This window comes from Aptenodytes patagonicus, chromosome 1 (genome assembly GCF_965638725.1).
Source record: "Aptenodytes patagonicus chromosome 1, bAptPat1.pri.cur, whole genome shotgun sequence".
Taxonomy (NCBI): domain Eukaryota; kingdom Metazoa; phylum Chordata; class Aves; order Sphenisciformes; family Spheniscidae; genus Aptenodytes; species Aptenodytes patagonicus.
In genome coordinates this window covers 37,731,753-37,758,125 of record NC_134949.1, presented here as the reverse complement: position 1 = coordinate 37,758,125, position 26,373 = coordinate 37,731,753, and the positions used below count along the sequence as shown (strand labels likewise).

Below are 26,373 nucleotides of genomic sequence, written 5' to 3'. Positions count from 1 at the left end.
TGGGACAACCAGGGCATCAGGCCCAGCCAGCACGGGTTCATGAGAGGCAGGTCCTGCTTGACCAACCTGATCTCCTTCTATGACCAGGTGACCCGCCTAGTGGATGAGGGAAGGGCTGTGGATGTGGTCTACCTGGACTTCAGTAAGGCCTTTGACACCGTCTCCCACAGCATTCTCCTCGAGAAGCTGGCGGCTCACGGCTTAGACAGGTGGACTCTGCGCTGGGTCAAAAACTGGCTGGACGGCCGGGCCCAGAGAGTTGTGGTGAATGGAGTTCAATCCAGTTGGCGGCCGGTCACAAGCGGTGTTCCCCAGGGCTCAGTTTTGGGGCCAGTCTTGTTCAATATCTTTATCAATGATCTGGATGAGGGGATTGAGTGCACCCTCAGTAAGTTTGCAGACGACACCAAGTTGGGCGGGAGTGTTGATCTGCTCGAGGGTAGGAAGGTTCTGCAGAGGGACCTGGACAGGCTGGATCGATGGGCCGAGGCCAACTGTATGAGATTCAACAAGGCCAAGTGCCTGGTCCTGCACTTTGGCCACAACAACCCCATGCAGCGCTACAGGCTTGGGGAAGAGTGGCTGGAAAGCTGCCCGGTGGAAAAGGACCTGGGGGTCTTGGTCAACAGCCGGCTGAACATGAGCCGGCAGTGTGCCCAGGCAGCCGAGAGGGCCAATGGCATCCTGGCCTGTATCAGCAATAGTGTGGCCAGCAGGAGTAGAGAAGTGATCGTGCCCCTGTACTCGGCCCTGGTGAGGCCGCACAGGCTCGAATCCTGTGTTCAGTTTTGGGCCCCTCACTACAAGAAGGACGTCGAGGTGCTGGAGCGTGTCCAGAGAAGGGCAACGAGGCTGGTGAGGGGTCTGGAGAACAAGTCTTATGAGGAGCGGCTGAGGGAACTGGTGTTGTTTAGCCTGGAGAAAAGGAGGCTGAGGGGAGACCTCATCGCGCTCTACAACTACCTGAAAGGAGGTTGTAGCGAGGTGGGGGTCGGTCTCTTCTCCCAAGTAACAAGCGATAAGACGAGAGGAAATGGCCTCAAGTTGCGCCAGGGGAGGTTTAGATTGGACATGAGGAAAAATGTCTTTACTGAAAGAGTGGTTAAACATTGGAACAGGCTGCCCAGGGAAGTGGTTGAGTCCCCATCCCTGGAGGTATTTAAAAGACGTGTAGATGAGGCGCTTAGGGACATGGTTTAGTGGGCATGGTGGTGTTGTGTTGACGGTTGGACTTGATGATCTTAGAGGTCTTTTCCAACCTTAATGATTCTGTGATTCTATGATTGTGGCAAGATATTGCTGCCCAGGTAGAGAACCTGGTTGTAAAAGTCCGTCACATAGATGCTCATGTACCCAAGAGTTGGGACACTGAAGAACATCAAAACAACCAGAAGGTGGATCAGGCTGCTAAGATTGAAGTGGCTCAGGTGGATCTGGACTGGCAGCATAAGGGTGAATTATTTATAGCTTTGTGGGCCCATGACATCTCAGGCCATCAAGGAAGAGATGCAACATACAGATGGGCTTGTGATCGAGGGGTGGACTTGACCATGGGCACTATTGCACAGGTTATCCACGAATGTGAAACATGCACTGCGATCAAGCAAGCCAAGCGGTTAAAGCCTTTTTGGTATGGAGGACGATGGCTGAAATATAAATATGGGGAGGCCTGGCAGATTGATTATATCACACTCCCACAAACCCGCCAAGGCAAGCGCCATGGGCTTACAATGGTGGAGGCAACCACTGGATGGCTGGAAACATATCCCGTGCCCCATGCCACCGCCCGGAACACTATCCTGGGCCTTGAAAAGCAAGTCCTGTGGCGACATGGCACCCCAGAAAGAACTGAGTCAGACAACGGGACTCATTTCCGAAACAACCTCATAAGACACCTGAGCCAAAGAGCACGGCATTGAGTGGGTGTATCACATCCCCTATCATGCACCAGCCTCTGGGAAAATTGAACGATACGAGGGACTGTTAAAGACTACACTGAGAGCAATGGGTGCTGGGACGTTCAAACATTGGGATTTAGCAAAAGCCACCTGGTTAGTCAACACGAGGGGATCTGCCAATCGAGCAGGCCCTGCCCAGTCAAAACTTTTACATACTGTAGATGGGAATAAAGTCCCTGTAGTGCACATAAAAAATATGCTGGGGAAGACAGTCTGGGTTATTCCTGCCTTGGGCAAAGGCAAACCCATCCGTGGGATTGCTTTTGCTCAAGGACCTGGGTACACTTTGTGGATAATGTGGAAGGATGGGGAATTCTGATGTGTACCTCAAGGGGATTTGATTTTGGGTGAGAATAGCCAATGATTTGAACTGTACAATGTTAATTGCTACGTAATATTATATGGCATATCAACGGTATTACAATAAGAATCACCCAGATTAACGAAGAATGAACTTTGATGAAATTGAACAAAGTGCAGTGGTGATGGAAGCAGAACTGGCTTCAGCATGCAACAATCCAACACCACACACCATCTCTCCTGCCCTGAAAGATTGTTATGACAGATGGAACTCAAAATCATGGACTAAATGAACCCATTGCACATTTTAGAGTGATGGCCCATAAACTAAGGGAATGATATCTGTGTATCTATATATTAAAAGACAAGAAAAGCGGTGGTGATTAAGTAAAATGTATTGGAAAGTATGGAACCTGGGCATGACGTAGATGGTATAGAATAAAGGGTGGATACTGTCCTGGTTTTGGCTGGGATAGAGTTAATTTTCTTCCTAGTAGCTGGTATAGTGCTGTGTTTTGGATTTAGCATGAGAATAATGTGATAACTCACTGACGTTTTAGCTGTTGCTAAGCAGTGTTTATACTAAGTCAAGGACTCTTCAGCTTCCCATATTCTGCCAGCAAGGAGGTGCACAAGAAGCTGGGAGGGGGCACAGCCAGGACAGCTGACCCAAACTGGCCAAAGGGATATTCCATACCATGTGACGTCATGCTCAGCATATAAGCTGGGGGGAGTTGGCTGGGGGGCAGTGACCGCTGCTCGGGGACTGCCTGGGCATCAATCAGCAGGTGGTGAGCAATTGCATCGTGCATCACTTGCTTTGTATATTCTTCTATTCTTATTCTTATTATTGATATTTTACTTTATTTTATTCAATTATTAAATTGTTCTTAACCCACGAGTTTTGTCACTTTTACTTTTCCGATTCTCTCTCCCATCCCACCAGGGCTGCGGGGCAGTGAGCGAGCAGCTGTGTGGTGCTCAGTTGCTGGCTGAGGTTAAAGCACGGCAACTAGGCATAAATGTCCTTCTGCAGTGGCTGTGACATTTCAGCTTGCCTCTTTGCTGCTGAAGGAGTACAAGTGTATCACTACTGGCTCTCACCAAGAGGCTCAGATGCCTCCACGCTGACTCTGCTAACCTCACATCACTGAAGAGTACTTCTTCCTCTCACTGCGAGAATCCATGTTCTCGCAACAAACTCTGCACAAGTTCTTGGTACAAATGATTCCTAAGATAACTAAAATTGCAAAAGAAGCCCTCCCATTGGCCGTATACTCAGGGCTGGACAACAGTCAGAGTCTGTCCTACCCGAGCCACGCTGGTTTAGAAATCAATACAGACTATGTACAGAGCAGTGATCAGCCTATGCATTTGACTCCTGTCCAGTTTGTTAAGTTGACAGCATTGCTTACCTCATGCACTAGTGACATCATCATTTTGCAAGCCTCTGGGGAAAGCTGACAGCTCCAGCATTTTTCATCATTTGTCAATGTTTTTTAAGAGCTGATATTGCAGCAGCTAAACTTAACTTGAGAAAGCATTAGACAGACACATATGGAAAATAAATGGGAACAAGCTAGGGAGTTGGCTTCCAAGTATTTTGGTGCACGCTTCCTCAGAAAATTAGCTTAGAATTTGCATGCTAAGTTGCAGATAGACTCTCTCCCTTAACATTATATCATCTTTTCTCCCTGGAGATTTTAAAGACTGTTAGCTACTGTAAAAGACAGTAACAGGCTTGCCTAGTTCTTGTAAATAGACTTACTGTATGAAGAGTTCTGAGACCCACAGATCTCCGGCCTGTGAATATGTAACAGATCCATAGATCTGTTATTCAAACGACAAATAATCTGATGAAATAAGCAATACTGCTTCTCAAATGTCCACCATACCGTTGAATGATAGACTATCCTGTGAGAGTATCCTTCACTGAACTGACTTTAATTAGTCCCCAAAGTGCTTATTGATCAGTCATCAAGTATGCACTGAAAAGAGAGAGCAAGGTCGTAATTTTGCAGATGCTGAACTGTCATCATGACATATGCTGCACTTCTCCATTGTAGTGAACAGGCATTGTTAAATGCATACTAGTCCCTTTCTAAAATTAAACGGTGAGTTGATCTCCTATTAATTTAGCAGGTTTATTCTGCAGATCCAGTGATGTAAAATATAGATTTCTGTCAGATAACTAAGTCAGACTACAAGCAGATGAAAAAGATTATGCTACCCAAACCATGTACTCTCCCACTTGTAGGTGACAGACTGTTCACTTAGTGATATAAACGTCTCGTTTTGTGTGCCAAATTTTCAGCATCATCCATAAGAGCTCAACAAGTAGGCTTAGGTCAGAAGATAGCACTTATCACAGGGAAGGGCACATTAGAGTAAACCCTTAGATAATTATTTTATTTAAACCCACAATTGTTATCTGGGCAAATCCATCAACAAGGCAGTAATTAGTGTTGTACTTCTGTGGGCTACAAGAGAGGAACGTTCCCGTAGCAGGGCGCTGGCTTTCTTTTTCTACATGCATACTTCTTTTCTAGAAAGCTTCTTAACCCAACGTACTAAGACTGAATGCTACAAAGTTAAAATATATTGGAATTACTATTTTACCATGTGCTTTATTTTTGTAATAAAACTGCATAATTAAGAGCTTTTTCATAGTGTTTCTCAGGAAATAGGCATTTAACGGAACAGTAGTTCATCCCTGTTGCAATTACCATGTTTGAATTGTTTCAGAATTGTCTCTGCTAAGTCGTGAGTTCTTATCAGAAGGTGGAGTTGCAAGGGATTTATTAAATCAGATTAGCTAGTACTTTCCCCAAGAAATAAGTAAAATCTTATGCCAATTTTACTAAATCAGTGGCTTCTAGCAGTTAAGTAGGCTCAGTATTAGCTGTTTTCAACATCCTGTTCACTTCCAAACCAACCTCTGATGTGGTTCCAGGAATTGTCACTGATATATTACTACCAATACAGAATTACTGATTTCACCTTCTCAGATCTCTGGTGTGCTACAGTAAATTGGACTTAACTTTTCTATAGAGAATCCAGATTCTGTGTTATTTCAGCAAAGAAAAAAGAAATCTGGCAGCAACTACCTTGAGAAATTAAACAGCCAAGATTTTTAAAGAGTAAGTTAAAGCAATGGAAAATGCAAGCGGCACAGCAGCCCTGTCTTATTTAATATTAACTTGTTTGCTTTGGACTGTCCCTACTCTTTCATTTTTCTGAAAGCCTTACATTTGCACTGCTTGTGAAAAGCGTGATGCCAGTAGGAGTAGTTTGGAAAGCCAAGTGGGAAACATGAAGATGTATTTTTATGATGTGCATCACTTTTCTCCACCATTCACCCTCATCCTTATTACCAGAACAGCTCTGACGTTACTGTCATATTCCAGTATTTGATCTGATAATACAAGATATTTTAGCTTTCCAGAGAAATGGAAGAAGAGTTTGACTGGGGAGCTCTCCCTGTTGCAAAGATGATCTATTGTAAAATCAATAATCCGTTGCCTCTTTAAATCAACATGTAAGAAGGTTTCTAAATCTCTCAGTTCTCAAAAAACACCAACCCAAACCTCCTGCAGTTTTCAGTTTGACCAACTTTTTTTCCTGTAATTGTCAGGAAATAACCTCCGCTCTGTGACCCCATACAACTGACTGGGCTCCTCTTTCCCCATCCCCACTCACTCAAAAGGTATGCCTTGCTCTAGTTTCAACAGCTTATATCCTTACGTAAAACATGGGACTAATTACTAGCCTACATTGGCGGAAAGTGTATTAGGGAGAGGGGTAAGAGAGGAATGCAGCAGCTGGGATGCTGCAGACCTGAAAATACTGACTGGCTGGAACAGCCAGGGAGAAGCCATGCATAAGTAAAAGTACTCGCCACTCATAATTTACTGAACCTGCAAAGATACAGACTGAAGCTTAGCTATTCAATTGTTTTTAGCATGATGTTTTGAGTCATAATTTAAGAACCAGTGCATAAAATACTGAGAATTAAAAATATAGTCTTAAAATGCATTTTCACTAGTCATGTAAGTAACATGTAGAAAACATACGAATATGTAATGTAACATGTAAGAAACCCTCCTCTATGTAAAAGAGATGGAAAATGAAAAAGTAAACTTTCCCTTACAAAATTCTATTTATTCCAGCAAAATAAGCCTGCTTCGCTCACAGGTTCTTAGAACATATTCTGAAGCCTCGGTTCACCTGCTTCTGTCCTTATTTTTTCAACAATCCTGTACATGATGTGTAATTTTAATGAGGATGGCACAAGCCAAAGTCAACACAAGCTGAGCTACTCCCAGGGAGTAAATGAAGAGCTATGGTACAAAACTCCTATTTCCATGATAATTCCTAGTAATGAAAACGGAAAAGGAATTAATTACATAAAGTGTAAGCAAGGAGAAAGGTCTCTTATTAGTGTGCATTTTTAAAGAACAGTAGGTATTTAATACTCCAAAGCATATGATTTCATTTTTTTTGACATTTCATTGCAGTTCTGAGCTTTTCCACATTAAATAAGCAGCCAAAATGCTTTCTAGTCTCTCTCTCTCTCAAAAGGCAGAAGTTCAAACTTTCACAAGTTAAAAAATATCTTTGAGCAGAAAGTTTTCTTAATTGAAAATCTTCATAACACACTCCTAGTGGAAGGTGGCATGTCTCTTCAATTCCTCAGTGATTTCTTATTTTCTTCTCTTAGAACAGTTTCTTCTTTGCAAAATCTATGGCACTGCGTATTGACTTGTTTGATCTAAAAACCGTCAAAACCAATGGACACAGCAGGTTTTAGATCTGGCCCTATGAACAGGTTAAAAAGGATTTTTTGAGGCAGAAGTGCAAGACTAGATTTCTAGAGATGGGTCCCAAAGTCACCTTTTTTTCTGGCACCTTCTATGATACAGAAGACTAGGACACCTGATACAGCGTTGTCACCTGAAGAAAAGTCAGTTGCTATTCTGATACTTAGTAGGCTGTGTTAGAACTCATCCATTAAAAATATTTGGACCAAATCAGTAGCAATTCCTTTAAACATCCCATATATTCTGGATCATTCTAGATAAACTGGGTTCGAGATACCTGGTGCTCGAGAAGTCTGAAAGCAGGTGTGGTGAAGCCTCAGGTCTGGCTGGCATGCTAGAGATGGGTGGGTAGAGCCTCTCATCATTTAGGTTTGAAACAAACATTTAATCCAGCCCCTGACCCCATAGCATTAGGGAAATCCAGGCAGGTAATGTCTTAAACCTCATCAGTGGAGCAAACAACATGTTTGCTTGAAAGAGTTACTGTGGAGCTGCAGAACTACTGTGTGTGCCTGAATATGTCTGCCTAAGGAACTCACTCCTCATCTGAGAAGTTCAAGGAGTAGCAAATAAAACATGCAGTTTCTTTACATTGATTATGCACCTGTGCCTCAGCACAAACACTTCTTACTATTTTAGCTTTCAGTGATTTTAATTCTCTTCTCTCATTCTCTTCCAACACATTTTTATGCACAACTGTTTTTTCTTTCTGGAGGGTGACCTTAATTTACAAACCTTTCTTGTAAGATAAGGAATGACGACAAGTAAACAGATTATTAAATCCCTCTTCATACACACCCTCAGTTCATTAAAAGCTCTGATACTTTCCCCTCACTCAAAGGCTTTAGAGGTATTTAAACTCCAATAAGGTTTCACATTTTAACAGTTATACTTCATGAACGTACCATTCCTTTAAAAAAACCCAGAACCGAGTAACAGGGAGAGACTTCAATATTAGTATATTATTCACTGACTTGAAATTAATGTGCTTTCTTTTGGACACAAAGATTTATCTCACAATAGTAAGACTGAATTTTTTTTTTCTTTCCATAAATCATGGGGCAAAGAGGAAGATGACTTCTCCTTTTTGTAAGTAACTGAGAAACATACCTCCCGGATTTTAAAACTGTAGATACTTGTTTTGGTAAGGCCACTGTGATCTTATTCTGTAAACAGTAAATGTCACACAGAATTGAAAACCTATGCATGAGGTTTCCATGTGCCTAGATATCTCTCTACCTTTATGTACACAAGCACATATATTACACAGATATGCTGATGACCATTCTAAAGATGCAATCAGTGGAACTGATGTTATTCTGCACCATATTGTCGCTTTACTAAGCATGGGTTGTATCTGGCTAAATATGGACATCTACAGCTGACCAATTCCTTTGCAACCAATGAAAAGCTGGACAACGGAGTTAATGGTGTAGGTCATTTCATCCAAAGCAGATGCTTGCATCTGATCAGACAAAGGGGTCTGATCTCCCCATATTAGATTTCCAGTGACTACAACTGGAACCCAGATGGCAAGCTAAGATATTTGTACCTACACTGCAGATGCCTGAAAATTAGGTGAAGTAAATTCCATCCCAAGAAACCATCCTGCAGCGGTAACCTAATTCAAATTGTGCACATGCTCTGTATTCTACTAACTTCAAAAAACTTCCTATTTTACAAAAATCTTAAATTCTGAGAAAGGAATTAGCATTCACTGGAAGCCATAACATGGAAGTTAATATCTGAATAAATCTGTAGCCATCAGTGGGAAGATATAGCGGTAGTGTGAAGAAAAAGAGCGAAAATACCAAAATCCAGTCCTGCAGATTTTCACTGGTGATTCAGCAAAGTATTTCAGCACATGCTTCACTGTTTTCCTACCCTGGGAGCACGGGCATTAATCCCACGCCTCACCAGGCACTGGAGTTATGCAACTATTTAATTGAAACAACACTGTATCTTCAGGGCTTACTCACCACTGAAGCCCCACTTGTGCAATGGCTCCTACAGTCACTGATCCCCTGCAGCTGTGTGAATTGTCTGTGGCTACCATTACTTTGCAGAAGCTGATCCCAGCATATTTCACTGACTACAGGCCTGAGCCAACAAGGTTTTGCAGTATCGCACCCTACAAAATCTGTGGTGATTTCAGAAAAAAAAAGCCCTGAAGAAAAGCTCTCAAAAAAAAAAAAAAAAAAGAAAAAGGTTTAGGTAGGTTTTAGGAATCTGTGTCCACAACTACAATCCAAAAGAACCCAGGACAGTGAGACAGGTCTAAATTTCTTTGGATCTTCTTTTTGCCACCTAAGTTGCTCTTGAGTTCAAATGTTCTTCAGCCCATCCACGGATGGGTGCACAATATTACCTATGTCAAAAAAAACCCAGACGATGCACAAAAGTAATGTTTGACTGATCTCTCCCTGAGGAGAGCTGGTCTCTGATATCTTCCTAAACTTCCTTAAAATCACAAATTGTTTCTTGATATAGATATTGTGGGGCTTTTTCCTGGTACCCCAAATCTTGAGGATAGGGAAGGTTATGTTATGCATAACATAATGCATAACTGTTATGCAGGGTACTGGAGCATAGATGTTTCAGTTCTTCCAGACAGAAAGGAGAATTTAGATGTACAACTTCCTCAACCATCAGGAATCAACAGACTTTTGTAAGAGGTGGATGTCACCAGTTCCTCTTCATTGTGTAGCTATGTTTAAAACAGAGTAATTCTTGTTTTGTTGCTTCTCAGAACATATCCCCTCAAAAATATTTTGGGAAATGTTTTTTAGGTAGACAAGACCTCATCCTCTAGTAACAAGTTGTGTAGATGAGTTTCAAAGAGGAAAAGAAGTTCAGACCTACCTTCTCAGATTTTCTAACGGGTTAGCAGCAGCTTGCCAGCATGCTTAGAGTATTGTTTTCTTGACCTCTCTGAATGGTATGGAATGCCTACACAACCGTCTATTTTTCTGTTTTTCTTTTCATTATTTACTTATCCCAGCCAGGGAGAGGGGAGGGCACATAAGTAACATTTACTGATTTTTACTGAGTGCTGAGTGTAGTCCATGAGTCAAACCAAGCAGATGGCAGCATGGACAAAAACAAGGCAGAAAAGGAAGAAGCTTTGCTCTGGTAAGCTCTGAGGAGAAATGCCTTATTAATGTTGATTATTAATGAATAATCAACAAAACTTACAGTAAACAGGCTTAGCATAGTCTGGGGGGAAAAAGGGTTGAAAGTAAAGAGTAATCCTGAAAGCATTAGCATATGTATTGTGAACAAGTGAGTAGTCTTTCCAAAAGAGATAGTTCAGACTTGTGTAAAAAGACAAAAATAAGCATCTCCACTGGGGAGTAACTTGCTAGATAAAAGGACACTTAAAGCTTATAGAAGCTTATATAAGAAGTCTGATATGGAATTTATATAAGATAAGCTAGGTAAGTAACTGTACTTACTGTGTAAAGCTCGTTAAGAACTTTCATTAAGTCTTCATGAAGCTGAAACGCAATCTCTTTGCTCTGTAATTAAAAAGAAATCATTAGAAAAAGGCATGGAAAAACAACATACATTTGCCTCTTGATATTAGTACTCATTGTTCAACCTAGATATGAATACAATATTGCTCGCAAAGACACTGTTCTGACAGAATTACAATGCACTAAAAATAACAAATCAGGGATGCAGAGGTAGACAGACAACATCTGGACAGAAGACTTCTAAAAGGAAACCCAGAAGTAATTTGAGAGATTTTCCCATGAAGCATCAGGAAATTAGGTGCCAACAGAAAGGGCGACGTTCAGGATTAATGTTATAAGCCTTTTTAATGGAACAAACTGTGTAGTGTTTTACAACTGCTATGATATATACAAAAACTAAACCACATGGAATGTGATATTCTAGAGGGACATCCCGCCCAATTTTACATCTAGAATAGTCTTTGTTTCTCAGCACATGCAACTATCTAAATATTTATGCAAGAAATAATTGTGTCTCCTTTTTGAAACAGATACCCAACTGCATAATATTCCACAGAGTGGGCTGCTGAAACAGCTTTGTTTAGCTTTTCTGGACTGTGTCTTTACTTTCATTCTGACCCAGAAAAAAGAAATGCTTAGCAGTAGTTATCAAAGAAAGCAAGTATGTCAAAATAAGAGTATTTAATTGGAGTCTCATTCATATATATTCCTTTGTTAGTTGTCCATAGCAGTTCAATCGGATGAAAATTGTGGCAACTGTGCAAGAGTTGAAGGCGTTTGTACCACAGCCTTTGGAAAACAGCTATAGAATAGAGCTATGGGACTTGGCAAACAGCCTGGATACATTTCTTCTGCGATGCTCAGCATTGTAACATCCATGCTGGAAATGTCAGGGTTTTTTTCTGTGAATAAATTGATAATTAGCCCGGCTTCTGAAAACTCCAACTTCATGATAGATAATGGCCTTAGCCATAAGAAGTACTCTGTATTTGTACAGAAGCCAAAGGAAAATCCTCAGGGACAACTCATCTCCAAAGCCGCTAACACATACTTGGCCATCACTAAAACACCTGCAGGAATAATGGTTTCTGAATGAGAATTTCCAGTGCAACGCCCACATACGAGGAGGAACCATGCCACACATCCCACCCACGGCGTCTTCTAGGAGGATGAAATAGACACATATAGTAGCTGGAACAGAAAATTTTGAATTTTTTCTCCTATTCCTGCTGTCATACTCCTAAGTCTAGGCAGTATTTTAAGGAACGTGCCATATCACTTATCACTATTCACTCCAATCCTTATATGCAAGATGATTTTTAACCAACAAGAAGCTAGAAATATATATTAAAAAATACCTCAGTGAAATTCTTGTATTCCCAAGGGCATTAGCTGTAGTAGCTAAGGCACAGTGAGCAGATGCTCGGAAGCTGAGTTACACAGAACTCCTATGAAACTTTCCTTATTGCTTATACTTTTCAAAGTCTGGTGTTTTTCATGAGGTATGCTCTACTACTGAAGTATCTAGAACATACGGCTCACTACTTCCATTTCTTTGCAAATATCAGATTATTTTCATCTAATACGAAGGACAAAAATGCATATGCCTAACAGCGCACAGAGTGCTTGCAAAGAATTGGAAAAGGATTGCAGATTTGCAAGCTGCTGTAGGGAAACACAGTAAAACCTTCAGCAAAAATTCTGAGTTGCTTTTCATTGCTTTACATTGGCACCCGGCCTTTAAAAGTCAGCAGCGCAGCTCTGACACAGCTTACACATCTCCTCGAAACTCCAAGAAGTGGAGGCCACCTGTTTTCTCTTGGATAGCTGCTTCTATAGTGCTGAATATGAGCGGTCTGTTTTTTAATTACTTTGGCAGAAAGAAGGACAAAACATAAAAATAAGATGGTTGACATTAAGACTGGAAGATGAAAGCATACACATGTGGGAAAAAACTGTAGATGAACTCCAGCTTCAAGCAATTTATCCCTTTCAACTGTCGGTCACTACCATCTCAAAGCTGATGACAACTCAAGCCCTAAATACAGCAATGCCGATTCTAAGGCAGCATGCCTTAACCTGGCAGCGCAAAAGTTCATTTGAGGAGGTGAGACAGAGAACCCCAAACCAATTTTCTCTTTACCCTTTGCATATTTTGCTGTAAACAAAACACACAGCAGTTCATTGAAAGATGCACCCTCCTCTTCTGCTCTTCAGTTACACTTTAATGCAAATAGACACCAGATGAGTTGAGGATTCGGGGAATGATCACTATTTACTAGGACCCATTTCTTCTCTTTGCTCCTGTAGAGCTTTGTCCAGCACTGAAGCACAAGTGGTCCAGCCCTCAGGATTTACTGGCCAGCATGCATACATGATCTTTTCCAGGCAACACATTGATCAATGGTGAATTTGAAAGTGAATGGAAGAGATCACAGCAGAGGAAAGATGGAGATGTTTTTAGGAAAGGACAATAGGCTTTAAAATGGGAAGTAAAAAGAGAGGGAGGGAGGTGATCAGCAAAAAGAGTAAAAATTAGGAAGACAGCCTAGCAATGCCACATGATCACAGATGAGTCATCCTTCCACCAGTTCATCTGGGGACTCCAACCTGCAGAGGGTGCCTGTAGTGATGGGTAACATGTCAGTTGCTGCCTCTTTCTGGTGAAAGATTTTGTAGGGATTGCCCAGTAAAAATCAGGAAATTTGGTTAACCTTAGCAGAATAGAAGGGATTTATTTTCAAGAACCAGCACATTTCACATTAGCATTTAAGATCAAGAAATACTGACTCGAGTTGCAAGCGATATGGCTTTTAGTGTGTAATATATAGCGCATTAGAGCACCAGATAAGAAGTGCATTTATTTTCAGTGGTTAATGGCTCTCCTATTTCTCTTTTATGCTACCTATTCCCTGCAGTAGTTCAGCATGTTTGAACGGTGTGTCCTCTAGGAGCCTATCCTCAGGGTAGCCAAACAACAGAATGTAAGATGCAGCGCACATTTTCCTGGAGCTGAGTTGATAGCTCTAATCAGGCCATTAAAACCTGACAATCACTGAGGTGCTTCTTTATTCACTATGTCCTAGAGAAATGTGTTGGCATCTATTAACCAAAAGAACAAAGAACATAATAAAGATGTTAGAGCACATGCAAACTCTTGCTAAAAATACTATATATGTTACTAATCTGGTTCAAAGCATTAAGAGACAGCAGCGTATTTCTTTCACCTGATAGTAGGATAAATCACGCCCATGCAATGGACAAATAAGTGTACCTAAAACAGCCTTTCAGTATGTGCTCAACTTTCAACCACATCAGTGGTCCTATTGACGTTATCAAGATTTATATTTATGGATTAATGTCTGAGAAACTTAAAATTTTATTCCACATTAATATCCTTTCATTGAAGTCTGTAAGAATTTTTCCATCCATTTCAGAGCATAATTGGGCACCCAAACTTTACTCCTTTGTTTTTTTTACTGAAGAGTCAGTTCAGTTCTTCCTGGAACTCTTTAGTGTCTGTATTTAGCACACACAACGTTACTCTCAGTTACATCATTTAGGGAAAATATTCTGTGACTATTGCTTTTAAATGAGTCTGCTGCTGGTCCCTAGGGGAAGTGATGTGCAAACCCTTCTTTTAAGGAGCTTTCATGAGCTGCGGTGACACTGACATAACCAACTCAGTAGAATTTTGTCCCAGATTTGCCAGTCTGTAGCAACAAATAGCTTTGCTATCCTTTTAAACCTTTAAATGTTTAAGAAAATGATGCAAAAAATCTCTATATATGCCACAATCTTTATAACATCAAATAGATTTGGCAGGTAGTCATATTCCTCGTTAATAGCCAGATTATGGAACTAAAATATTTATTGTGCTTGGCTTCTCCAGCATCTTTTACTGTAAACACTGGAAGATATGTTCATCTTGGCTCGTTATGGTTTCTGTCCAAGGAAAATACATGTTTATAAATTATAAATATACAAATCTGCTTAAAGATTTTGTGGGTATTAGTTGATTATTAATGCTGGGGTAATCAGAATCACTGCATGAAATGTTCTACGTAATACTTTTGCCTTCTGCTTGACATTTTTCCTTATTATTTTATTCTTTAATTGTCCCCATGAGGCCATCCACCCCATCTGCCTGAAGAAACACGCAAGCATGCAAGGTTTGAACTCTGCTACTTTATGTTTGTAATTTTATGTGCAGCATGAAGGCCAGGCATGAACAGCAATCTGTACTGCTTGTATATGCTAGCAACTAAAAAGAAGAAGAGCTTAAGTGCCTATCTGGAAGTATGAGGCCTGACATAATATCATCAGATAAACGTCACAAAATCTCTGAACTAGATCCCATCTTTGTCCTGCGTTTAGTACATATAAACAGATGCTGGTTCCTGAACCCTGGAAAAAAGAATGACAAAGAGCTCCCAGGAGAACAAAAATAATTAATATCCACATGTTACGTGGGCCAGCCTAGACAGGAAAGCCATGTACAATCAGGTACCTGAATACGATATATCCTGCCCCATCAGAAAATGTAAGATAGAACCAACAGGGATCATTTCACCAAAGCAATCCCAATGTTGAGATAGATGTATAGATGCACACAAAAGGAAGAACCAGAATGAAGAAGAACAGACAGTGAGACAAGGGCAAGGTACGAAGACCAAGGGGCACAGACATCCCTCATCACTACATTTCATATAGACCAACACTGTGTACTGCACACACTTTTTACAGAAGGACTAGAGAAAGGGGTTGCTACAGACTCACGACTTTGTGCTGTATCCCACACAGGAGACATCAGCAGGAGAGGGAACAAAACAATACTCTACTGGTAAGCATGGCCAGGAAATGAGGAAATTGTTTGATCTTTTCATTACTACCATTCAAGCTGAAGCCAATCTTAGGATAGCATACAAACAGTATCCCTCTAGAAAATGGTGGGCTCACTTCATGGAAAAGTTTCATTTGAGGACCTACGTGCCCACCAGTGAGGTGGAAAAAGCCAGTAAGGGGTACCATTAAGAAGCAGAATGGGCAGCCTCATCCTCCTGGGAGGAGAGAGGGGGCAAAAAAAGAGGGAGCAGAAAGAGCCAAGAAGCTCAGAGTGACTTTGCTGTTGTTTCCCCGTATCTTGCTTGTGAGCAATGGGGCAATCCACTCTGAGGCCACTTCCCTTTCCGCAACAGGCAGCTTGGGGGTTCAGAGCAGAACAATGGAGATCTACTCTGATCACAGACTTGGTGTAGTTACTTTCCAGACTTGGAAGTGTAGCTAAAACACCTCCAAAGATGCAGCAGCTGCTGCTGCAAGACCGAGGGAGAACTAAAACAAGATGATAATTGTGATGCATAACACTATTAGGTTAATAAACTGGTAGATATATAATTAAATGATCTAATTACTGAATATAGAGAAGCTTGATTAGTTGGTATTTGGAAATTACTTAGAAAGACATTAAGTGCTCCTATGTGCAACGCTGTGAGAGCCAATGGAGTACAGATACGTTAGACGGGTGTATTTCCTGCTCTTGACCATGGACTGCAGTAAGATATTAAGCATGCACTTGTCAGTCTTTATTTTTGAAATCTTCATATTACTACTCTTCTTATTATTTACATTTATTACTTATAAGAGAGAGAGTACATATTTCACAGAACAGTATGATCAGACTCCAGTGTAGAAGTATCTGCAGGATATGGTTTGTTTCTACTTTAATCTGAAATCTGTGAACAGTGAACAAATCCCATACGCTTTCATAGGGATGACACCCACTGAGATTGCTTATACTTTTCTCTGACAGAACTTTATTCCAAATCCAGTCTTTTTCAAAAGTAACCTACAGAAAGTGACAGAAATTGGTTAAATATTCTATTTGATGTTCCAACAAATTCTACACCATTTTCTTTAGGGAGAATACAGTTTGATGGAGGAGAGTGTTGGATGTCACCTTTCTCATTCTAAGTGCACCTTCTCTTTGCTCCTGTGACCTCTGCCTGCAAGGGGGGACTGTAGTACAGGACACATGTTCTGCACCTAATTTCTTTCTGTTGCCTGGTGGATGTCCATTAAGCATTTCTGAGACAGTCTGTGACGACCTTAAGTTAGACTGCTCATTCACATCTGACAGAAATTATCACAGAATCATAGAATGGTTTGGGTTGGAAGGGTCCTTTAGAGACCATTATGGTTGCAGCTGCCCATTTGGACTAAACATAGATGTAGACAGCTTATGTTCTTCATCAATAAAGCAAGACAATTTGCTAACAGCTTCACCTCCTGCACAGGTCTTGTTTTTCTCTCTGTCCAATGTTGTTCAACTCATTTTATAGCTGCCTTCCCTTTTCACAGAAGAGAAACTGGAGCTTCATCATCATTCCAGGTATAATCAGTTCTGCAGCTGGGAACTAACAGCAAATAAATCATCAGTACTCTGCTGCAAGCACCACAGCAAGAACTGTGCACACTGGGACTCAGTGGAAATACCAACCTTCTCCAACAAGTATTGATTCCTGACAGACTGAAGTCCTAAAAATAAGTGCTCAAAATTAATACTGGTGAACAACCACTGCCACATTCAGGCCATGTGCTCGCGAAGCTCGCTTACACCATGCTGAAGTGCCGCTTGTCTTCCTGCCACCCTTCCCCTCACATTACCGGGGCTGGCTCAGATCCCTTCACACAGCCTTTGGTGAGCTCATTCTGCCTGTGCTCCACCGCAGCTAACAGCTGTTTGATGTGACACTATCGTGCTGAGTGTCAGCTGGCAAACCCTGCTGAAAGGTAGGATAGGGCTGTTGAAGATATGGGCTCCACGAAGGTGAGCTCCAGGTTATGCACAGCAGGACTCCCTCAATTTCCTTTCTTTTCTTTCCCCTGTAGAAGATCCAAGCTAGGAATAAAAAAGCAAGAGCAGCTGCTTGCTCTTCTTCAAGAAGCCATGCTAGAAAGAGAAATGTTGCATGTTCCTGGACACAGCATGGAGGAAAGAGACGAGTCTGTCAGGAAGATATGACAATATGCCTCCTGTTAATGCACTGAAAATGTCCACATATTTTCCTCCTTCCGAGAGGTAAGCTGCAGCAATCTTCATTAATAAGTTATGAGCGAATAAAGAAGGACACACACTTCTCCACGGAAAACTTTATCTAGATAGTTTTGTACAGTCCATCTGGACAGAAGGGAAGGAAAAGCAAGATTTCCAGTGCTAAAGAACTGAACTATGCTGAAAGCCAACAGGCTAGTCTAATAACGTACACCTAGTGAAGAAGAGATTTCTGAGATATGACATAAACAACTGAAAAACTATTCCAGATTCAATACCGAAAAATTTCTACTGGTCCAAGCAAGTCTGAGACATCTCCACATAGACAGTACTGCAGCACGCTCAAATTGCTTTTCCCATTATCTTTTCAACTTCTATAATAATCTTCCATATTAGTAAGTTTAGTGGTTTGTGAACTACAGTTTTATGCATCAGACATATTACATGAACAGACCATTACTGATTGAGAAACTATAAATTTCAACTCTATTACTGTTACAGGTTTTAATACACACCAATAAATTTGATTAATGTTTTTACTTTTTTTCCTCCAAGTACAACCTGTGCGCTCCCTAAATGATTCTTCTCCCCACCCCACTGCTACCTATCTAGGATTGTGGTCAGGTATACGTGAAATCAGTTCCCTATTTCAAAAACATTAATCTGGTACCCTTGCCACCATTTAGTCACACACTTCACATCCTTTAACCTTTATTCTTTTTGAACTCTTTTTTGTATGACGCTTGCCTACCAGCATCCCACTGTGACTGACAGATATGCATTTATAATCTATTTTTATTTCAGAACATTGTAACAACAATGACTGCAAACACATTACGTAGATCACAAACTAAGGCTGCCTAGAGTGCTTGCTTAGCACAAGAGGGATTTACACATTGTATGTGTTATGAAAACACATAATGGGCACGTACAAGGACAAACATGTACAGAGACAATGCTTAAATGATCTAATAGAAGTAGTTATGTTATCAAAAGTGTATGTTCATATTTAATATTGGGAAGGAAAGGAAACACTTTTAGGAGAATCGTAGCATACACTACCATCTTTATGCCAAGGCATACCCTTATTTTGGCTTGAATCCATTTCTCTCATGACAGAGTTACAATGAAATACTGTTTTTACCAATAATTCATTAATACAGCATTACTATTTTGGGAGTCCTAAGCGAAAACTGTTTCCTTTCCGCATGGGTAGACAAACGTGCTTTTGAGAGAACAGGCTTTTTTCCCTGCCTTTTGGATATTTGCGATTCAGCTTTTAAGGTCACCAGCATATACAGCAGGTTCCTAGGCATTTCAGCACTAAGGATTTGCTCCGCGAGAACAGTCATGAAGAATTTATACGTGTGCTAAAACAGATTTTATGCTACGTGTGCTGAATCTTCTCCACAAATGCTACCTATTAGGACACTTTTGCCTCCCTCATGCATCTTACAAGCCCGGCTGGAGGACTGCAGGAGAGGCATTACCTTCTTGAACATTCTGGTGGAGTCTTCGCTTATCTGCATGAACCGCATGATCACGTTGTTCAGGTAGATATCGCTCAGCGTTGCATGGTCTTTGCTTTCTCTTCTCACTTGGTTCAGGAGTAAGTACCAGCAATTCACTGGCGACAAGAGGTTCTGGTCTTTCCTAAGGAGGAGATACACAGATATTATGTATAGAAATGAAAAAGTTACATTATTAACACAAACATCTCCCTGACATTTACAGTCATAACTTGTTATGTAAAAACGGCTGCTTCTGAACAGTCAGTCAATCTGTTCTTGGAATAACTCGGGTTAGGCAAGCTTCAGATCACTCTTTTAAGACACATTCTACAAACCCCATGAGGCACAGATACAAAAATATAGAAAAAGAGTAAGAATTCAGAACACTGCAAGCCACCTGAAAGTATAAAAAAAATCTTGCCACAAAGCTTACAGTTGCTTACAGATGGAGTACATGTAAATATTCAAAATCAATAAAGATCACTGCTGAAAGAGTAACAGTAATTAATTTTTGACATTAGGAATAAACAAGCACTGCAAGCGCATCCCAAATCCTTCATGAGCAAAATTGCAGGTGTAGCTGTTTCACTGCAATGGGTTTGTATAACTGCTATAAAAGTAGGAGGAAATGTCACAAGCATACATATTCTGTGATCAGCATTCATAAATTCACAGCACTCATAAATATACTGCTACTGCCAGTCCCAGATGGCTCAATTACAAGACAAACAACAGGGCTGGACTTTTTCTGTGGTGGTCCAGTTCTGAATTTCCTTGACAGACTTTTTGCACTGTAGGCCCACTCCAAGTTTTTAATATTGCAAAAAGTGAAATCCCAGATGACTTCTCATTTCTTTTACACAAGGCAAAATAAAAACACGTGTAGTTCAACAACTGTTTCACAGACAACAAAAACCTATTTATAAATTTTGCCTTATGATTTTGTTGACATTTTAATTTCACGTTTGCCTTGCAACTAAGAGCTATAGAAACTTGCTGCTCTTTTTTTTTCTCTTGTGCAGGGATTCTCCTAGAGTCAAAAGGATCAAGCATGTGAAGATAAAACAGCCAGAGGTGGTGATGAATTGAGGGAGAAACTCCTTCAACTCTTGGTGAATTGTTCTAATAATTAACTATTCTCACTGTTAGAAATATGCCCTTTAATTCCTCACCTAATTGTCTACCTTCAGCTTTCACTCCCAGAATCAAAGCAACAACAAATGATTAACAGACAAAAGCCTTTTCTTAATCATCAGTGCTTTGCTTTGCTATGAATCAGAAGTGAGTAAAGGAAACTTCCCCATTTTGTTTGAGATGGACATCTTAACAGTGTTACTCACAGCAAGGAGCTTCAGGGTTTTATGAGCCAGGTCAGCCAACATGAGCACCCCTGAAGAGCCATGCTGATATTACTTGGTCCTCACTGCTTCTGCATGTCCCAAAGCCAGTCCTACAGACCTTCCTGCCTGTTCTGGGGGGAATGGTGGGAACAGCATGGGGGACCACCAGTTAAAGTGACTTTTGCTGCAACCTCCTCTCAAAGCAATCAGAGAATTGCAGAACAAAGCCGAAGGCAGGACTCCAGTCATGACCCCCATGCAGATCTGCCAGTCTGGATTTAACACATGTTTAACAACGAGGAAAGATGTTTGTGTGCACAAGGCAAAAAGATTTTGCCACAAGATGAACAGAAGCCAGGGCTCTCTCTGAAGTGGTGACATATGCACATGTTGGTTATTTCAGGGAATCATTGAGTCACTTAACCGAACTTTAAGAAATATATGTTATTGCTCTTTGAACTGTGCAAGCTGTATTTGGATTAACCTTTCCTTTGCTAGATGTGTTTGGAAAAGACTTTTCTCCTGAAACAAAAGCTCTGTCTATGTATCTCTAGCACAGCACTGACTGGACAGTGGAAAAAGGTACTTATTTTTCAGTTTTACAAACACAAATCATAGAATCATAGAATTATAGAATCATTTAGGTTGGAAAGGACCTTTAAGGTCATCGAGTCCGACCGTTAACCTAACACTGCCAAGTCCACCACTAAACCATGTCCCTGAGCACCACGTCTACATGTCTTTTAAATACCTCCAGGGATGGGGACTCCACCACTTCCCTGGGCAGCCTGGTCCAATGCTTCATAGCCCTTTCGTTGAATAAATGTTTCCTAATATCCAATCTAAACCTCCCCTGGCACAACTTGAGGTCGTTTCCTCTCGTCCTATCGCTTGTTACTTGGGAGAAGAGACCGACACCCACCTCGCTACAACCTCCTTTCAGGGAGTTGTAGAGAGTGATAAGGTCTCCCCTCAGCCTCCTTTTCTGCAGGCTAAACAACCCCAGTTCCCTCAGCCGCTCCTCATAAGACTTGTGCTCTAGACCCCTCACCAGCTTCGTTGCTCTTCTTTGAACATGCTCCAGCACCTCAACGTCCTTCTTGTAGTGAGGGGCCCAAAACTGAACACAGTATTCGAGGTGCGGCCTTACCAGTGCCGAGTACAGGGGCACGATCACTTCCCTACTCCTGCTGGCCACACTAGTTCTGATACAGGCCAGGATGTGATTGGCCTTCTTGGCCGCCTGGGCACACTGCCGGCTCATGTTCAGCCGGCTGTCAACCAGCACCCCCAGGTCCTTTTCCGCCAGGCAGCTTTCCAGCCACTCTTCCCCAGGCCTGTAGTATTGTATGGGGTTGTTGTGACCCAAGTGCAGGACCTGGCACAAAATACTGGTTTATACTCCTAAGCATAACAGGGCCAGGCAAATGCATTCATTAATCAGCTCAAGTCAGGAGAATAACCAGACGAGACTATGCCAACAGGTAATGCCTTTGAAACACTTTACAAAACATACTGTACACACGTTTTGCCAGATACTACCCGACCACTTTTGTTTTGCACACAAGTTACTATGCCATGAAAGAGATGATACATTAAATTCTAAGCAAGGCATTACATTCACATCATCTTCATTTTCAGCAATAAGAGGGGTCAAGAGGCAGCACAAGTTCACATGCAACAACAAATCAAAATAGTTTTCTTTCTTAATGCCTTTTTTGTCAAAATTCCTGTCTTTTTTTTTTTTGTAATGTTGATTGACCTTTATTTAGACACTTTCAAATCCTATCAACTTCACTGCAACAGATCAGCACAGAGCTTTCAAGCCCTTTTGGGGCTCTCCATCTCTTCTAGGTATTGGCTGTATTTTGGGTGGTTTATATTCTGTATGGTAGGTTAGGGATAATATGTATGCAGCCTACCTTTTAAGAAACTGAAACCACTTGTCAGAAGCTTACATGAATAATTGCAGAGGGCCAAATCAACAAAACAGTATTTAGGCACCCGGCTACCTTCAATTGCAATGAGAACTGCTATGCTGCTAAATAGGGGTGGTAATTTTAAATATGTCTTTGAACCTGGGCTCAACCTAGTAGTACTCAAAACCAGCAGAAGCAAAGAGCGGCACAGCACTCCAGCAATGGCTATCATGCGGACGAGGGGGAAGGAAATCTCTCTTACTTGTACTGCTGATGGTCCTTTGTACTTCTTGTTTTTGCCATGAACCTCTCTGCCAATTTTTCCAAGTTTCGGGAATACTCCATCTCTATTTCCGACTTCTTGCGGAAGAAATCCTGCAGATCCTGAAGAAGCTGTACTCTCATTTCAGTCTGCTGCTCCAGGCATTTCTGCTGCTCGATGAGTTGAGCTCGGATCTCTAATGAAAGAAGCACATATCCACTCAGGTCAGTGAAAGCAAATGAGAATTGAGTGTTGTCAACCAAAATTACAAACACTCCAGCATACTTCAGCCTCTGCAGCTACACCAGCTGGATCTGGATTTCAGGTCCTGTGGTGGGACACAGCAGTGGGAACTCTCACTTCTGCCACCACACGCTTACGCCTCAGGCCACAGCATCCTCCCACCCACCGTCTCACAAACAGCTATGGCAAGGGCTCAGGACTCTGCTGGGCTCACGTGAGCAGAAGACCTGTCTCCCCCTTCCTCTCCCATCCTCTTCCTGGCATGAGCACAACATCTGGCTCGGAGTGTTCTCCTTGCAGGAGGTGCTGTGTAACCATTTGAGCAGCAGCTCCTTTTGCTGCCCTGAAAAACTGCAGGCTAAACAAGCACCCTTTGGGCCGGGATCAGCCTGCTGACTGCCAGGTGGACCATGCTGGTTGGTATCATCACGTACACCATGGAAACAACCTTGTGATAAACTCTGGAGGCATTATCCACCATAACTGTGCACAGATGAGCTTCCGCATCTGCCCCATCTCTGCCAGGCAGGGAACTGGTGTACTATACATGCATTCACCAATATTTTACAGTGAATATAGAGGAAAAAGTGCACCTATATTTAGAGTTAGCTATTTGAAAATTTGCACAAGGTTCCAGAGACTGAGGTGTATTTATTAACATAAAACAAAATCAGTCAATTTATAAGAGAATATGCTCACAGTGATTGTCTAGAGTAACAGGCAAAAGCCTCCAGATTTCTTACCACTGTATCGTATGCTGTTTGCCATACGCACAATTGCTATGTGGTAGGCTTTTTCTTTTAGTTTGGTTTTTTTTTTTAGCACTTTTATTTCTTGGGTGCTAAGCAGTTAATCATATTCTGGGAACACTTAGTCTAAAAACATCCCTTTGGTTCTTTTGAGAGACTGGTTCATTAGAGTTTTGTCAGCTGCCCAGGCACACTGTAATCCAAAATTGTGGAGTAAACACAGGAGTAAACATTTTGCGACCATAATATATGTATATATTTTTTAAACAGTTTAATGCTATAACAAGGACTTATCGATAGCAAAATAATATGCCAGAAGCAATGTCCATGTAAATGCAAAATTGTTGCGAACTTTTACTTGATTCCTAATGATGTAACCATGTTGTGGGCAAGAAGATGTTGGAAATCTTAGATGCCTCACTGGTTCAAAATAGAAAAGCATTCTAAAAACCACTGCTAACATCACAGGGAACTGCAAACCAGTAAGTAGTAATAACATTGCAAAAAATTATCTGATGCAACTAGGAACTAATGCATCCTTACTGATCTTAAACCAGGTATGAAGGCAGAGATCCACTCTGCTGGGATTCAAATGTGTATACTGAAATAAGGTAGGATAAGCACAGAAAACTGTTAAGCCAATATATTTACTGGAGGAGGGAGACACTGCAGTGTTTTCTTCCAGATCTCCTTTGAGCTACAGCTGCTGTGTTAATCATTAATGAGACCATCCATTTTTATAGTCTGGGAGGTGAACCAAAAAAATCATGGTTTGGTTTTCATTTCATTTCAAATCAGTTTGTTGGAAAAGGACCATGCCTCCAGCAAGGATGAGCCACTGTAATACAACACTGTATCAATGACATTCATGTACATGTAGGAGAAAATCACATTGGAGCTGGAAGGTTATTAACAGAAACAAAAACCCAAGACTGCTTTTTTGGGTGTCCACTACTTTTACTGTTGCAATCATGGAAAATTCCTGCGTATAGGAAACCAGTTTTACAGATTCACTGATCAGAAGCAGCAATTTTGCCCATAAGATGGAGTTTTGACTAAATCCAAATCCATGTACATTGTCGCTGTACTTGGGCCATCTCCCTTTCCCACTACAGATTTTCTACCAGTTACTTTAAAAGCAGAGCTCTGTACAGAGCAACTTTGTTCTGATTATTTTGTAGGTCAGTGGATCTCACTGCTATAATTCTTCCTTTTTAGGCAGGCTTTTACCATAGCAACAGGAAAGAGAAAGATTTTAGAAACAGGAATATAAGAATAGATACAGGAAACAATGAACAAGGTACGACAGATACGATACGAGAAATTGCATTAGCTTTCCGATGCTGTCTGGATTTCCAGTGGACAGTAGTGGCTTCCTTCAAATTTGCATATTAGAAAACAAAATTGGAGCATGATCTCTGAAAGCTGATGGTTGCTGGAGGTGTCCAAACTCTGAGTAAGGAGGTAAGTTAGGGGTACAGGGGGACTGCAGTCTTATGAAGGAAGTTCCACAATTTCTGGCTATTTGAATCTCGGCAAGGAGAAAGAACATGCTGGCTCCAAAAAGCTGATCCTCTGGCCTCCCGCTGGAGGAGAAAAAGGGTAGATGCACGTCCCACTCGTGCCAGCTGACCAGAGTCTGTCCAGAAGAGACTTCAGCATAGCAGTTCTCCTTCCAGTCTTTCACATCCTTCTGCTCCTGCACTTTTTAGTTCTTCTTTTACTAATAACGTGTAATGCCATACTGGCAGGCTGAGGAGATGGCAATGAATAAGAAATCAGATCAGCAAATGTTGTGATTTTCACTTTCTCATAAGAGAAAGCTGTGGATTTAAAAAAAAAAAAGCTAACAAAAAACCCCCAACAAACATTGGCATAACAGCCAGCCAGCCTGAGCGGCTGTGCATCACAAAATCACAACTGTCCAAGTACTATTAACTAATACACGCTACCCACTACCTACTGCTATGGAAAAATGCGCCAAGGCAATGCTATCTTCTTTAACCAATCCACATGTGTGATTTCCCTAGGGCTACAAAGAGCAGCACAGAAAATTGTTGCACTGTATTCAAAGAAATAAATACCCAATACGCCAAGAAGGTGCCAAGTTAAAAACTAGTATAGCCCAAACTCCATAGATAAGGAGACAGGTGCAGCAGGCAACAGAAGGGTGTCTGTCTTTACTCTGTTTTGCTGGCACATTTAAATTCAAAGTCAAACTGATACCAGCTGTAATGGACAATGACATTGTCCTATTCTGCTCTGTGGGGTGGCTGATGTCAAATGATTGCCAGGCTATTTTGTGCCAGGAACAGGCACGTTTAAACCCTGGACGAATTAACACCTTCTCCTCTGTACAGCAGCTTTGAATCATACTCACTGGTTTTCTGGCCAAGGGCTGGTTCAAAAGGAATCCCATCCATTTACACTGCAGCTTGAACAGACTGAATTCACATCAAGTGGAAAAAAAAACCCCACCCTTGTCCAAGATTTGCACACACGACCAAAGCAAGGAAGCAGCTAATGTGACCATAATTAAATCAATAACCTCTGAGTAAAGTTTTATTTGTAAAGATTTTCATGTTAAAAATTATTTCAATTATGCCCTCATTGACACCATCCTCTAGAATTACTGTATTAAGTATAAAATTAGGTTTGTTTGTGGCAGCCTTCAAGATACAACTCTAACCTTCCAATAAATCTTTATTTTCTTCTGACAAGAGGTTAAATCAGTGCACTAT

General features: G+C 41.3%; 1 protein-coding gene across 3 annotated transcripts in view; it reads right to left on the bottom strand.

The window, feature by feature from the left end:
- Positions 1-26,373, bottom strand: part of SRGAP1 (SLIT-ROBO Rho GTPase activating protein 1) — a 162,636-nt gene that overhangs the window by 63,016 nt on the left and 73,247 nt on the right. For all 3 annotated transcript variants that reach the window (XM_076332133.1, XM_076332140.1, XM_076332147.1), the window contains exons 2-4: positions 22,641-22,836; positions 19,099-19,261; positions 10,534-10,596 (exon numbers count right to left, since the gene is read on the bottom strand). In XM_076332133.1, coding sequence (XP_076188248.1) covers positions 10,534-10,596; positions 19,099-19,261; positions 22,641-22,836 — 422 coding nt within the window. The remainder of the gene's footprint in view (positions 1-10,533; positions 10,597-19,098; positions 19,262-22,640; positions 22,837-26,373) is intronic.